This window comes from Homarus americanus, unplaced genomic scaffold (assembly GCF_018991925.1).
Source record: "Homarus americanus isolate GMGI-L3 unplaced genomic scaffold, GMGI_Hamer_2.0 scaffold37585, whole genome shotgun sequence".
NCBI classification, from domain to species: domain Eukaryota; kingdom Metazoa; phylum Arthropoda; class Malacostraca; order Decapoda; family Nephropidae; genus Homarus; species Homarus americanus.
This window is the reverse complement of record NW_024728053.1, coordinates 9228-25000: the sequence shown is the minus strand read 5'-3', so window position 1 is coordinate 25000 and position 15773 is coordinate 9228. Positions and strand designations below refer to the sequence as shown.

Sequence of the window (15773 nt, the reverse complement as noted above, 5' to 3'; positions counted from 1 at the left end):
CACACCATCACCACCACACACCATCACCACCACACACCGTCACCACCACATTACCGTCACCACCACACACCGTCACCACCACACACCATCATCACCACCACACACCACCACACACCATCACCACCACACACCATCACCACCACACACCATCACCACCACCACACACCATCACCACCACCACACACCATCACCACCACACACCATCATCACCACCACACACCATCACCACCACACACCATCACCACCATTCATAAACCAGCTCAGTAAGACAAAGGGTAAGCTGCCGTCACCTGACAACATAACACAACAGCTTCGTCCGCATTCATAAATATTTCGTTACGTTTCTAAGGAATTTTAGAGCGAAAAAAACCCAGTTGTAAATAGGAAAATTGTTTACGAACGAGCGGACATTGTTACCGAAAACGTGAAAAAACCGGTGTTCTTATTGGTCGGTTTTGTACACATCCATATGACAAAAAACATGGAGATCCCAACACAACGAGACTGTGATTGGTGGGTTGGTGGATGGGTCCTCTTACGTCACTGGCATCATTTACTCTAATTGGATAACCGGGATAGAAATGCGTGACGTAAGGATGACGTCCATCCAGTGTCTTGAGGAGGTTGATATTCTACCATTATTATATATCTTGTTACAGAGACTCGACTTCCATCGTGACGTTTCAGTTTCTTTCGTCTCAGTATAAGTCGAAGTTTAGTGACACATCTCTCGTTATGGTCTTGGGATAAACACACTATTTAATTATGATCTCAGAACGCCATTACGAGGTGTTTACGAAGTCTTTAATAGTATATCGCTACCTTGAGAGAGATGGAGGACATGGTAACCTCTTGCTGTACCTAAGTGAGGGAGAGGGGAGGTGAGGGGGGGTTAAATAATAGTGGGGGAGGCGAGATGATGGGGAGGATGGGAAGGGGAGAGGATGAAGAGGAAGAGGGAGACAAGGAGGAGGTAAGGTAGGGGGGGAGAGAGAGATAAGGGAGGGGTGAGTGAGAGAATAAGTGAGGAAAAGGGAGGGAAGAGAGAGGGAGATGGGGGGAGGTGGGAGGGAGTGAGGTAAGTCAGCTCTCAGAATATAACCAGGGTGACCTCCAGTGTATGAACGCCAGTCTACAGTTGAGCGCCGGCAAGCAACAACACGGACTGGATCACTCACTCACTCTACGCATCTCCAGGATATAAACACAAACACGTGTCTTCAATCAGCGAGGGACCCAAACACTTACCCTTGGGCACACCACCTTAGTTTACCGTATATGGAGTCACGTGATAGCTATTGAGGCTGTCTAATAACCACCAATTTGGATGTGTATTAAAAGTGTAAATTTCATCATCAACATCTATTAACTAAGACATTAATGAGGTGTTATTTGAGAAAGTGAACAACCTTGATGTATTGAACAGGAAGATATTTGTGAGTTTTGTTCATCAGATCTGTTATTCGTTGAAGGTTCTCCAGTCACCAAACCGCATAACGAGGTAAGTTCATTATAACACTTTATTTTGTTCATTAATGTTATATATCGTCGGATTTGTTCATATGTTTGTGTTTTGTTATACTTAAACGTGTGGCAGATATATACATGTTAAAGTTAAGTTACTTAATGTAAGGTCATGTTTGGTTAATTAGAGTGAGTTTGGTGATGTGTGGATGGTATGTATGAATATATGTATGTATCTATCTTTATATGTGTATTTATGTGTACAGTATATGTGTATGTATGTGTACAGTATGTGTATGTTTGTGTACAGCATGTGTGTGTGTGTGTGTGTGTGTGTGTACAGCATGTGTGTGTGTGTGTGTGTGTATGTATGTGTACAGTGTGTGTGTATGTATGTGTACAGTGTGTATGTATGTATGTGTACAGTGTGTGTGTGTGTGTGTGTGAGTAAATTACCACACCGTAACAGCACTAACCAGCCAGGGTTATGCCCCCGAGCAGCCCTGACACATAACAAATAATTCACCGCCACAATGCATTAATATCCCGCTAACCTTGACAGTTCCCGTGACAAGGCTACAGGTAAATGGCCCCTTTAATAATATATAGCGTTTAATATAGGTAATGTCATAGGGGTGTGTGTGTGTGTGTGTGTGTGTGTGTATAAAGAAGACACATGATTTGTCCGTTTAGGTTGATACTCTGTGTGTGTATGTGTGGAGCTTCAAAGTGGCATGTCAATTTAAACACACACACACACACACACACACACACACACACATGATTCTATATACAGTACATAGATCAACAGTACCCTCCTTACCCTTCCTTCCCTCTCCCTCCTTCCTTCCTTCCTTCTCTCCTTTCCCACTCCCTCCCTTCTTCTTTTTCCTTCTCCCTCCCTCCTTCCTCTCTCGTTATTTCCCTCCCTCCCCTCCCTCACCTTCCTCCCTCACCCCTCCTCACCTTCCCCTCCCTCCCAGCCGTAATTACCAGAGGGTTTCCAAGCCTCTATAGGGAGAGAGATTACCCATTACTCGCATACTGACTCTCACTGACTCTACTGAACTGACTCTGCTGGACTGACTCTACTGAACTGACTCTGCTGGACTGACTCTGCTGAGCTGACTCTACTGGATTGATTCTACTGGACTGTTTCTGCTGGACTGACTCTACTTAACTTACTGCTAGACTGACTCTACTGAACTGACTGCTGAAGTGACTCGATTGAATTGACTTTACTGACTCTATTGAACTGAATTTGCTGACTCTACTGACTGCTGCAATTACTTCTATTATATTGACTCTCTCTCTCTCTCTCTCTCTCTCTCTCTCTCTCTCTCTCATAATCAATAACCATCAAGGTCAAATAATAATCACAAAAAGGTATAATAATTCAGCATGTGTGTGTGTGTGTGTGTGTGTGTGTGTGTGTGTGTGTGTGTGTGTGTGTGCGTGTGTGTGTGTGTGTGTGCGCACAGTGCCAACACACAAGCAAGTCATATAAAGGAAAATCCGGGTCGTTGTTCTACTTAAGTCCCTAAAATTTCCTCCTATTACCTAATTTAACTCTAACTTAACCTAACCTAACCTAACCTCCCCTCCTCCACACGCCCTTTGCTACCACATATCTCCTCCCTCCCCTTCCCCACCCCTCCACAACCCCCATACTACCACCCCCCACCCCCCACAGTAGCTCAGGTGTAGAAACTAAATTCATCACACTTAATGTACTGTACTGTAGGACCGCGACCAACCCACACACACGCCGCCTCCACTCACCTGCCTGGCCGCTTATGGTGGCTAATGTATTTGCAACGATGCTCTCAACTTTTGCAACAATAATTTTTAATATCTTGCAACGATGCTATGAAATTTGGGCCAACAACAATCTAAAATGTGATAATTTTTCAATGATTCTTTGATATTTTGCAATCACGATTTAATGTTTTGTAATTACCATCAAAATTTGCAACATAAGACTTAAAATTTGGCAACGATGATGTCAAAATGTGCAATATATTTTAATATTTTGCAACAAAGACTTCAATTAGTGCAACGATGTTCTGAAATTTTGCAACAATATCTTACTATTTTGTACAGAACATATATCACACGACTGCAACCATCTGCAACAGTTCCACCCCCCCCACCACCCCGGCGGACCAATCAGAGAACTGCTTGCCCCAACAGACACAACAATAACTATACACAGACAGGCACAAAAGATTCCAGAGGGCCAGTATACTCTCTCTCTCTCTCTCTCTCTCTCTCTCTCTCTCTCCACATTTGTAAAATCTCGTAGACTACCTGGTGTTGTACCTGTGTTGTGGGGGTTAATTAAGGACCTATTACCTGTGTTGTGGGGGTTAATTAAGGACCTATTACCTGTGTTGTGGGGGTTAATTAATGAGTTATTACCTGTATGGGGTCAAAATTGTCTTTTATAATATGTACAAAATATTAATTACACATTTTTTTTATAATTTTAATACGAGATTTGCTTTTTTTTTGCTTTTTTTATTTTGTTTTGTAACTGTGTCATGCTTCAAGTGTTTCAACGTTGACCAGGGTGAGTGAGTGAGTGAGTGAGTGAGTGAGTGAGTGAGTGAGTGACATTTCCGTGTGACCTCAGTGAATGATACACATAAATACATACACACACTCTCTCATACATACATACATACATACTCTTTCTTCACACGTACATAGACCATCACACACACACGGCCTGGCCTTAGTAGAGAGAGAGAGTAGTTTCCTGTTTTTTACGTTACCAGGCAAGACCTGTGTGTGTGTGTGTGTGTGTGTGTGTGTGTGTGTGTGTGTGTGTGTGTGTGTGTGTGTGTGTGTGTGTGTGTGTGTGTGTGTGTGTGTGTGTATCTCTCACTATCTCTTCCTTACTCCCCTTATCGGTGTCTCTCTCTATACACTCTTCACCCTTCCTCATTAATCACTCGTTTATTCTGTGTTCTCTTATCGTATCGTTCACTGTGCATTGTTCTGTACTCTCTCTCTCTCTCTCTCTCTCTCTCTGTTATCATCCCTTTTGCTGCCTCTATTTTTCTCACTTCTCTCCTTTCCCTCTAACTCCTCATTTCCTCCTTCTTTCTCCTTCTTCCTGTCAGCTGGTGTCAGTCTGGCAGTCAGCTGTTGTCAGTCTGGCAGTCAGCTGGTGTCAGTCTGGCAGTCAGCTGGTGTCAGTCTGGCAGTCGGTGTCAGTCAGGGCGGAAGACAATCTGTCTGGAATCATTTGACGTAAAAATGTCGATCTCTCTCTCTCTCTCTCTCTCTCTCTCTCTCTCCCCCTCCCCCCTCTTCATTACTGTGGATGGATGTATGTGTGTGTGTACAGTGTGATGTATGTATGTATGTATGTACAGTGTGGATGGATGTATGTATGTGTGTACAGTGTGGATGGATGTATGTATGTGTGTACAGTGTGGATGGATGTATGTATGTGTGTACAGTGTGGATGTATGTATGTATGTGTGTACAGTGTGGATGGATGGATGTCTCTCCGGAATATAAATAACAAAATGGCTTCAAAATCACACTAAGACTCAACACCAATAACCTCGTTTAAACTTAGGACACAAATAATAATCTTACGGTCCTTTGAGAATATGAGAAGAACGAAGGAGATATCTCAAAGGACGGTGAGGTAAGGGATTATTTTCTTCTCCATTCAGGTGAGAGAAAGAGCGGGGGGTGGTGGTGGTGGTACTGTGGTGGTAAGGGTGGTGGTGGTGGTACTGTGGTGGGGGAATCCCCTACACAGGTCTGGATGTGGGTGGAAATCCCAGTCAAGTGAAGGAATTATCCTAGTGCGATTCTCCTTCCTCCGTCTTGCCTCCCTCTCCTTCCTCCGTCTTGCCTCCTCTCCTTCCTCCGTCTTGCCTCTCTCCTTCCCTCCGTCTTGCCTCCCTCTCTTCCTCTCTTACCTCCCCTTCCTATTAACTCCCTCCCTCCCTCCCCTCCTTCCCACCCTTCTGGTAACCCCTCCCTCCCACTCCCCCCCCATCACGGAGAACAAGGAAGAAGAACAATTCATAGGGAGACTTAAAAGCCTTGAACTAGACCAACTATGATGGTTTAATCACAAGAGACTCAAACAAGCCTTAACTACCCTAACTACCTAACACAATGCTTAACTTCCCGTGAAGGACTCGCTGGAGGACACTGGAGAGGGGGGAGCGAGAGGGGTGTGTGTTCTTCCTCTCTACTCACCCACTCCCCACCTAACCTCCCCCACTATTCTCCCCAGACGCCACACATTAACATCATTACTTCACAAGTATCCATGAATCTACTTCAATGACCATAATTACAAGATGTTGAGGCTATTAGGGGAGGAAGGGAGAGAGGGAGGGCAGGGGAGAGGGGGGAGGGGAGGGCAGGGGGGGAGGGAGAGAGGGCAGGGGAAGGAGGGGGGAGGGAGGGCAGGGGAGAGGGGGTAGTGTCATCTACTTTTGTGATTTGTGGGTGAGGAGGAAGGAGAGGGAGAAGAGAGGGGAAGGAAGAGGGGAAAGGAGCATCATCATCTACTTAGTGATGTGAAGGATTGTAGGGGAGAGAGAGAGAGAGAGAGAGAGAGAGAGTAGGGAGGAAGAGGAGAATGGTAAGGAGACAGAGGGAGACTACCTGGTGGGGGAGAGAGAGAGAGGGAGACTACCTGGTGGGGGAGGAGAGAGAGAGAGGAGACTACCTGGTGGGGGGAGAGAGAGAGGGAGACTACCTGGTGGGGAGAGAGAGAGAGGGAGACTACCTGGTGGGGGAGAGAGAGAGGGAGACTACCTGGTGGGGGAGAGAGAGAGAGGGAGACTACCTGGTGGGGAGAGAGGAGACTACCTGGTGGAGAGAGAGGGAGACTACCTGGTGGGGGAGAGAGTAACAGGTACAACTTGTTGCCTCCTGGATCGATAGGAGAGGTGGCGGCCCTCGTTGCTAAATATAGAACACGCCAGAGTTTGGAGAGAGGGACCGAGCACCTGGGTGGATAGATGTGGATAGAGGGTGGATAGAGGGTTGGATGGTGGATAGATGGATGGTAGAGGCCTGGATGGTGGGTAGATGGATGGTGGATAGAGGGTTGGATGGTGGATAGATGGATGGTAGAGGCCTGGATGGTGGATAGAGGGTGGATAGAGGGTTGGATGGTGGATAGATGGATGGTAGAGGCCTGGATGGTGGATAGATGGATGGTAGAGGCCTGGATGGTGGATAGATGGATGGTTGAGGCCTGGATGGTGGGTAGATGTATGGTGGATAGACGCATCGAGACACACACATGGTCAGGCACCTGTGAATGACTCAAACGCAACGTGTTTGTATGATGACGTCCTTGACAGGTACCGGATGTCTATGTCTGTCCGATTAACTTGAGTAATGATCATATGGCTGATTATGTCTGAGTGTTTATATCTAGACGGTAAAATATGTCTGATTTATTGATTATTATGTCTAGTTCACTTTAAACGTCCGGTATACTGAATATGTCCGGTATACTGAATATGTCCGGTATATTGGAGTGTAGATGTCCGGTATACTGAATGTGTCCGGATTCATGAATTTCTCTGGTTACCTGAAAAAAACCACCTTTAAAACTTAGAATAAATCCGGATAACTGATAAAACGTCCATAAAACTTAACTTAAATCCGGTTAACAGAAAGATAATATAGCTAAATATATCGGATAGTGTGGATGTCTTTCCGGTTGTGTGAGTATACCGGATGAATAGCGCATAACCGGACAAAAGAATCAATTTAGAGAGAACAATAACCTTCTGTGTGTGTGTGTAATAAAAAAAAATAATAATAATAATAATACGTGGGCTCTCTCTCTCTCTCTCTCTCTCTCTCTCTCTCTCTCTAAAATCAAAAGTTAAAGAAATACTTGACAATAAATCTTCCTCCTCGTGTTAGTAGTTGACGTGACCAAAGAGTCCAAATGGTGACGAGTGAGGGTTATGTCTCACCCTTCCTCCTCACCTCTCACCTCCCTCCTTCCCTCTCACCCCCCCTTCCCCTCCCCCCCATCTTTCTTTCCTCCCCGCAGCCTCAGGTCTTGGCTGGAGATGATTTAGGTCAACAAAGACAAATTGAAGTTGGTTTGTGTGTACCTGTGTGTATGTGTACCTGTGTGTGTGTTACTGTGTGTGTGTGTGTGTACCTGTGTGTGTACATTGTTTATATAAGAGAAAGACAGACACATGTATTCATCCATTTAATGTCTTTTTGGCCTATCTATCTATCTATCTATCTATCTATCAGGACCACCGCCTCTCAGGACCAGCCAATCAGCTTCACCCAACACAATCTCTTAACCAATCAAATTGCTCCTCGGGACTCACTGTTGAAGCTGGGAGACCTGACTGGTGACTGGGGGATTGGTGATTGACTGGTGACTGGGGGACTGGTGACTGACTGGTGACTGGGGGATTGGTGATTGACTGGTGACTGGGGGATTGGTGACTGACTGGTGACTGGGGGATTGGTGATTGACTGGTGACTGGGGGATTGGTGACTGACTGGTGACTGGGGGATTGGTGATTGACTGGTGACTGGGGGATTGGTGACTGATTGGTGACTGACTGGTGACTGACTGGTGACTTGGGGATTGGTGACTGGGTGATTGGTGATCCGTTATATGGAGGTTTCACATCTAACGGACCCTCGATATAATAGACCTTTAACTGTACACCTGTTTTTTAACACCTGTGTAAAAATTAGGTGAGTAATTAAGTGACTATTGGACAGGTGAAGAGATACTTAATTGCTCCTCTTTCCCTACGTGGTAATTCCTGTGGAGCTATTTAATATTTTGTCAGGTCAGGTCAGGTTAGGTTAGGTCAGGTCAGGTCAGGTTAGCGTGTCTAATCATCAGGTAAAATAAACTCGGGTGCCTAAACTTCATGTGTATCGATCACAAAACTTTCCTACCTGGGACCGTTTACTGTTGGGTAAATTGTAGTCGACATCTTAAATTCAGATGAAGACGATTATTTCAGAAACAACAGAACAGGTGTAGTGATTACCACAAAGCAGGTAGACGCCCACAGGTGTGTAGTTCAGGTAACTTTTGCGGATACCAGACAACTAACCTAATCTAACCAGACCTAACGTTAACCTAAGCTAATCTAACCAGACCTAACGTTAACATAAGCTAATCTAACCATACCTAACCAGAATTAACCTAATCTAACCAGACCTAACGTTAACCTAAGCTAATCTAACCAAACCTAACCAGAATTAACCTAACCTAATCGAACCAGACCTAACGTTAACATAAGCTAATCTAACCATACCTAACCAGAATTAACCTAATCTAACCAGACCTAACGTTAAACTAAGCTAATCTAACCAAACCTAACCAGAATTAACCTAACCTAATCGAACCAGACCTAACGTTAACATAAGCTAATCTAACCAAACCTAACCAGAATTAACCTAACCTAATCGAACCAGACCTAACGTTAACATAAGCTAATCTAACCATACCTAACCAGAATTAACCTAATCTAACCAGACCTAACGTTAACCTAAGCTAATCTAACCAAACCTAACCAGAATTAACCTTACCTAATCTAACCCAGAGAGAGTTAGGGTATTCACTCATCAGGTTAAGTGAGGTGGGAAGGTGATCCATAATCTTCACGTGATACAAACATATTGTCTTTGTCTTGAACGTAGGGAAGGGGGGATGGGGGAACGTGGGGGGGGGGGAGGATGGGTGGGGGCGTGGGTGTATGGGTGGGGGGCGTGGGGTATGGGGGGGCAGTTAATCGCTGCTGTGAATAACTATTGACTATCAGTTGAGGATGAGAAGGCAGTCAGGTGCAGTGTCGTCCTCTGTCTATCTATCTATCTATCTGTCTGTCTGTCTGTCCCTCCCATTTTCATATGGGTTGGATGTAAGGGAAGAGAAACCGCAAGAAAGAAAGGAATTGGAAGGGAGAGTAATAAAAGAGGTGTAGAAAGTGACAAGAAAGTGCTTAGACGTACGAACACTCTCTCTCTCTCTCTCTCTCTCTCTCTCTCTCTCTCTCTCTCTCTCTCTCTCTCTCTCTGTACCCTATCGTTTCCCGGTTATTTTTCCTTCGTCCTCCAAGTCTTCATTTATCTTCTTCCTTGTCTTTCTCTTCGTCCTTCATCCTCCCTCCTTCTCCTTTTTCCCAAGTGTCTCTGTGTGTGTGTGTGTGTGTGTGTGTGTGTGTGTGTGTGTGTGTGTGTGTGTGTGTGTGTGTATTTTGCTTCACTCTCCCTTTCTCCCTGTTTACTCTGGTGGAATCTGAGAGAAAGAGAGAGAGGTAGAAGAGAGAGAAAGAGATAACACACCACACACACACCCACACACACACACACACACACCCACACCCACACACACACACACACACTCTATAAAGGGTTATTCTCACCACAACAGTTGCTGAAGTACTTCCTCAATTGCATATTTACTCCCGAACCTTCAACACCACAATGGTAAAACCCATCCCAGAGCCACAGACGTTCGTAAATCGAGTTCCCCTCCACCCCCCCCCCCCCCACCCACCCCCCTCCCGGCCTAAATTGAGTTTTCCTTCGTAAGTCGAGTTTTAGGAGTATGTCTAACGAATTTACCACAGTTATGTATTCGTAAACATTCGTAAATTGGTGTTTTTCTTCGTAAGTCGATGTTTACGAATACGTCTCATGAAATTTCCTCAATGATGGATTCGTAAACATTCGTAAATCGAGTTTTTGGTTCATAAATTGAAGTATTACGATGATGGCTGCTCAAATGTTCGTAAATTGTGTTTTTCGTCGTAAGATATAGTGTAGGTATGTGTCAGGGTGATTTACTCAAGAAACTAAGGACGTACATCAAGAGGATCCAATATTCCAGGACGAACCACACTGGCCACCTCTACCCTCACACACACACTGGCCACCTCTACCCTCCCAGCACACACACACACCCTACCCTCCACACACACACACTGGCCACCTCTACCCTCCAGCACACACACACACACACACACACACACACACACACACACACACACACACACATATATCGACCTGTCCACATCCTCTCTCTCTCTCCTTTGTCTTTCTTTACTTTTCTCTCTCTCTCTCTCTCTCTCTCTCTCTCTTTCCTACCCTCATCATCTCCCCACAAACGAGTCTGTCTACAGCCAATCACTGCCCAGGAGATTAATTTGACTATCTCTCTCTCTCTCTCTCTCTCTCTCTCTCTCTCTCTCTCTCACACGACCCTTAGCACGACCTAAACGACACCTGTGCCTCAGCAGGTAGTTGACTTAACGACTAATTTACCTTCCCACTACCTCGACACACCGGAAGTAACCTAATTACTCTCCTGCACTGTGATTGGCTGAAGGAGTAGTTGGAGAGAGAGAGAGAGAGATAGAGAGAGAGAGAGAGAGAAGACCTGTACACATTGGGGTCAAAAATCAATATGTTGTTTAGGACTATAAGGTATTAAGAGTCACCTATCAGAGGTCACCACTATACAGGTCACCAAAGCTCATTAACAGATCACTATACAGGTCATTAACAGGTCACAATCAAATTACATACCACCACATCCTCCCACAGCCAATCAGACGCCATTACACCAGCCCACCAGCCAATCGGAGACATGCATAAGACATAAGGCACATTTGACCTCTGGAATAAAAGGTCAAAGGTCAAATGAGAAAATAGTTTCCTCCTTCTTCTTCTTCGTCTTATCATAATTATCAACACACCAGTTTCCCTCCTACAGGTGTCATGAAAACACCTTTATCAACCCCATAACACAGGTGTTTTCCACGCCCTACAGTTGTCATCGAACACAGAATTTATCTCACAGGTGTCATAAAAAAACACCTGTACTGTGTTTCCAAGTCAACAAATAATACCTTTATTTAACAGATGTCCAGCAAAAAAAACAACTGTCATCCTATAACATGTTTTTTTTTCCTCTCTGCCAACAGATGTGGTGGAAAACACTTGTGACGGTATGCCTGTTGGTGGTGGTGGTGGATACAGGAGCCAACCCACAGAGGATCGGGAGACAAGAGCCACCATCAACTAACCAGGTGTATAATGTGTGGGAATACGCCTTCAGCCACGACAGAACTGGTTTGGGTCCACGACAACGACAGGCGTGAGTACTGTAGAGTTATTCATTTAACAATTTATACCAAATCTGTAGCGTAAAATCCTCTCTTTCATTCATTTGTTAAATCTGATGGCCAATGAAATCTGTTGGGATGTTCATTTGACGCGAAATCTGCCGACCGGTACATTAGAGCGAGACTGTGTGTGTGTGTGTGTGTGTGTTATACCTTGTTGACACACGTCTTGCACCGCGTGAGTTTGTTTACACTCGTACCAGCTGACTTTCAGGCGACAAGTCCAGACATGTTAAGCCAACACCACCACTACTACTACTACAAAACACACACACACACACACACACACACACACACACACACACACACAGCCTATAAATTCCTCATTATAATATCTATAAGACGTCCCTATATAAAGCCTATTACCCAAAGGACACAACACAATAGCTTACTAACCAAAACCTCTCCCGTTAACAGGACAACAGCAAACACAGCCCAGCAACAGAACCCTTGTCTATGGAGCATCGTCTTGTGCTGTAGTGCTTCGACCCAATCAGCCCGAGATAACTGCTTTGAGGAAGTGGGCTGTACAGGAGCTTGGTTTGACACTAATCTCTGCTCCCCTGAATACATCTCGGCAGTCCAGCGTCAAATAGCACAGTCCTTCACCTCAGGTCTTGGTAAACGTTGAGGAGTGTGAGTGAGTTTTAATTGCTACAGGTAAACCATGACCCCGGAGAAGCAATGTTTATTATAGTGGTTACTGAGAGGGGGTTATGTCTTGTGTAGTTAGTAGAGATGATAAGTAATGAATGACCTGTATACAATAAATAACCACCAATACAGGTAATTACAGGTCATTAACAGGTCACAACTAAAATTTAAGTTACCAATAGAGATGAATAAGTGTATTATATAACCTTATGGATTCACAACCCCAGAGATTATAACCTGACTTTCCCATTTGTAAAACACCTCCAACAACCACCACAACCTAACTACAACCACAACAATAACAAACAATATGTAAACACAACCTCTTTACAACAACACAATTTAACAACTCATAACCCACAACCAGCAATTAAAATAATCAAAAAGTTAATTAAAAGTACAATAACTTAGATCAAAAGTACATTAAACTACCTGATGTTATTTCAATTACTTAAATGCACTTATGTTTTTGTCCACTTATAAAACCTCTAACAATATTTGATATATTTATTGTCCGTATGTGTGTAGTGATGTGTAGGTCTACTGTGTAACCTGGAATTATTTTAAGGGGTCTATATCAGGGTTGGTTTGTCGTGGTGGTACTTTAAATCACGTATTTCACTGAGCATACATACATACATACATACATACACACACACCTGACCCCTCCAGTATAGCCTCCTTACCAATACGGTTATAGAGCTAAGAACATAGCATATAGCCTTAGCCTTCAGTAGCCTCCTATATAACTCCCCTAAGCTATATACCTACACACATATATACTGTAAAGGCTATTGGCTATATCTACCTACTAGCGTTACACACAGCCCACCAAAATAAGATATAGTATATATATTCGTGTTATTTCAGTTATACTTAAATAGGGAAGGTATATCTGACTATTATTTAGACCCAATTAAAGCTAAATTAGTAAGGAATATCGACTATTAACTAAACCCAATTACAACGAAATGGGGACGATATACGTACATATAAACCTATTTCCATAATATTAATCAATTTATACATCAGATAGAAAAAATATGAGTTATATGGCTGAACTAATATATTGGGTATATTGTATATCTTAATATGGCTGACCTATTACTATATTCTACTTATAATATGGCTAAAGAAGTATATTATCCCCTTATGTCTTCATTATATCAAGTATTATGGCTAAATTTTTCATGGTATAATATGGTATTTACTATGGCTATATTTGAATGGCTAATATGGCTGAAAAATTTATTACGTTTCTGTAGTCCATTATGGCTTCTGTGTTATGTCTACCTTATGCTTTATATTGTGTTATAAGTTCAAATAAAAATGTTCATCTTGTTCATGGATTTTATTAACAACGGCTGAGATGATGAACACATGTGTCTGTCTGTCTGTCTGTCTGTCTGTCTATATTTACCTATATAAACATACATTTATATATACAACTGTTTATTGTTTTATTGCGTGTGTGTGTGTGTGCGTGTGTGTGTGTGTGTGCGTGTGTGTGTGTGTGTAAGAGGACCTCAAAATAGCAATGACTGAGAACGGCCGCTGGAGCAAGGTTAGAAATATGTTGATATACCGGTTTCTGCACCCTTCCTCACGCACGCACGCACACGCACACACGCACACACGCACACACACACGCACACACACACACACACAGATGGCCCCATTGTTGACATAGTCTGAGTTATGTAAATTATGGAAAACAGACCATGAGTCAGGCTCCTACAGGCTTATGTAGCGGCGGCAGCTCTCTCAGGCTGTCTGGCTGGCTGAGTGGCTGGCTGGCTGAGTGGCTGGCTGTCTGGCTGGCTGGATGGCTGTATAAGTGGCTGGCTGGTGTGTTGGCTGGCTGGCTGAGTGGCTAGTGTGTTGGGTGGCTAATTGACTAACCTAACCCCTCCATCCTACCTCTTACACCCCCCCCTCTCCTCCACATCTCCACCACCCCCTCTCCCTCCAACACCTCTCCACCTCTCTCCTCCCTCCAACACCATCTCTACACCTCCGTCACCCTCCACCCATCTCCACCACCCCTCTCCCTCCAACACCATCTCACCACCTCCGTCACCCTCCAACACCATCTCCCACCACCCCTCCGTCACCCTCAACACCATCTCCACACCTCGTCACCCTCCACCATCTCACCACCTTCGTCACCCTCCAACACCCTCTCCCCACCACAACCTCCCCCTTAAACCCTTCTCCATCACCCCCCCTCCACCAATCTCAGGTGTTGGAGGCCCAGCTCAGGGATATCATTCCTGCTTCAGGGAACACAATTTGGTGTCTCAACTCTTTGCTAGTTTTGTTGATATAAATGGGTTTAGTGTGTGTGTGTGTGTGTGTGTGTGTGTGTGTGTGTTCTTAGAGAGAGAGAGAGAGAGAGAGAAACAACACTAAGATGAGTCGATATTGAAGACAAGTTTTGTGCATTGTTTGCCTAATTATGTACCTGGTGTGGCGGAGGAAAGGTGGTCTCTCTCTCTCTCTCTCTCTCTCTCTCTCTCTCTCTCTCTCTCTCTCTCTCTCTCTCCTTCATTACAGTATATCACCCAAACAGGTGTGTAGATAAATCAACACCTATGTTCAGAAGTAACCAAACACTGTAATCCTCGACAACATTCAGTAACACTTGGTGACCTCTGTACTGTAATCCTCGACAGCATTCAGTAACACTTGGTGACCTCTGTACTGTAATACTCTTTCTGCGCTGCTCAACACACGAGGAGTATTTTTTGGGTGCACAATTAACGAGCTGCTGTCTACAGGTGTTCTAAAGTACTATAATACGGGGGTTCTAACTAATTATATACGGGTTTTTTAAGTAATTACATACGAGGGATTCTTAATTAATTATATACGAGGTTCTAACTAATTATAGACGGGGTTTTTTAAGTAATTACATACGAGGGATTCTTAATTAATTCTCTCAACACAATTAACTACACATAATCATCGTCTCGTCAATCAGTAAACATTAACTTACTTCCACACTTACTACTATCGCTACGGTGAGTCTTCTTATCATTGGCCTTTCCCATCTTAACACGTGATCCTCAGTCAGCCAATCAGGTTAGAGAGATTCCCCGTGGTTGCCTCCTCCTCCACCACCAATCGCAAGCGTGGCTCCTCCTTCCACCCGCGACACCACCAATCACAAGCGTGGTTTTGTTGGCACCAGTACCCAAGGGAGGGATGCCTGCTTCTCACTCGCCCCTATCATAATAACCTGAAGAAAGAGAAGAATAATAATGATAATTGATAATCTATAGATAAACAATAATGGATAATAATAATAATAATAATAATAATAATAATAATAATAATAATAATAATATCATCAGTGCATTCAGACAGTTGTTCCGTCAGTGTGAAAGTCAGTGAGTCAGTAGCCACACCGTCTGAAAATAAATAACTCAGTCAGAAGGTGTAATAATAATAATATATAATTAACGGTTTATT

The 15773-nt window shown here is 43.9% G+C and overlaps 1 protein-coding gene across 2 annotated transcripts in view; it reads right to left on the bottom strand.

Moving 5' to 3' along the window:
• Positions 1 to 15542, bottom strand: part of LOC121865989 — a 49837-nt gene extending 34295 nt beyond the window's left edge. Inside the window, exon 1 of one of the 2 annotated variants that reach the window (XM_042365562.1) lies at positions 15298 to 15542. In XM_042365562.1, the coding sequence (XP_042221496.1) occupies positions 15298 to 15352 (55 nt within the window). In that variant the 5' untranslated portion in view covers positions 15353 to 15542. The remainder of the gene's footprint in view (positions 1 to 15297) is intronic. The other variant, XM_042365563.1, reaches the window with a different exon arrangement.
• Between the last annotated feature and the right edge of the window lie 231 nt (positions 15543 to 15773).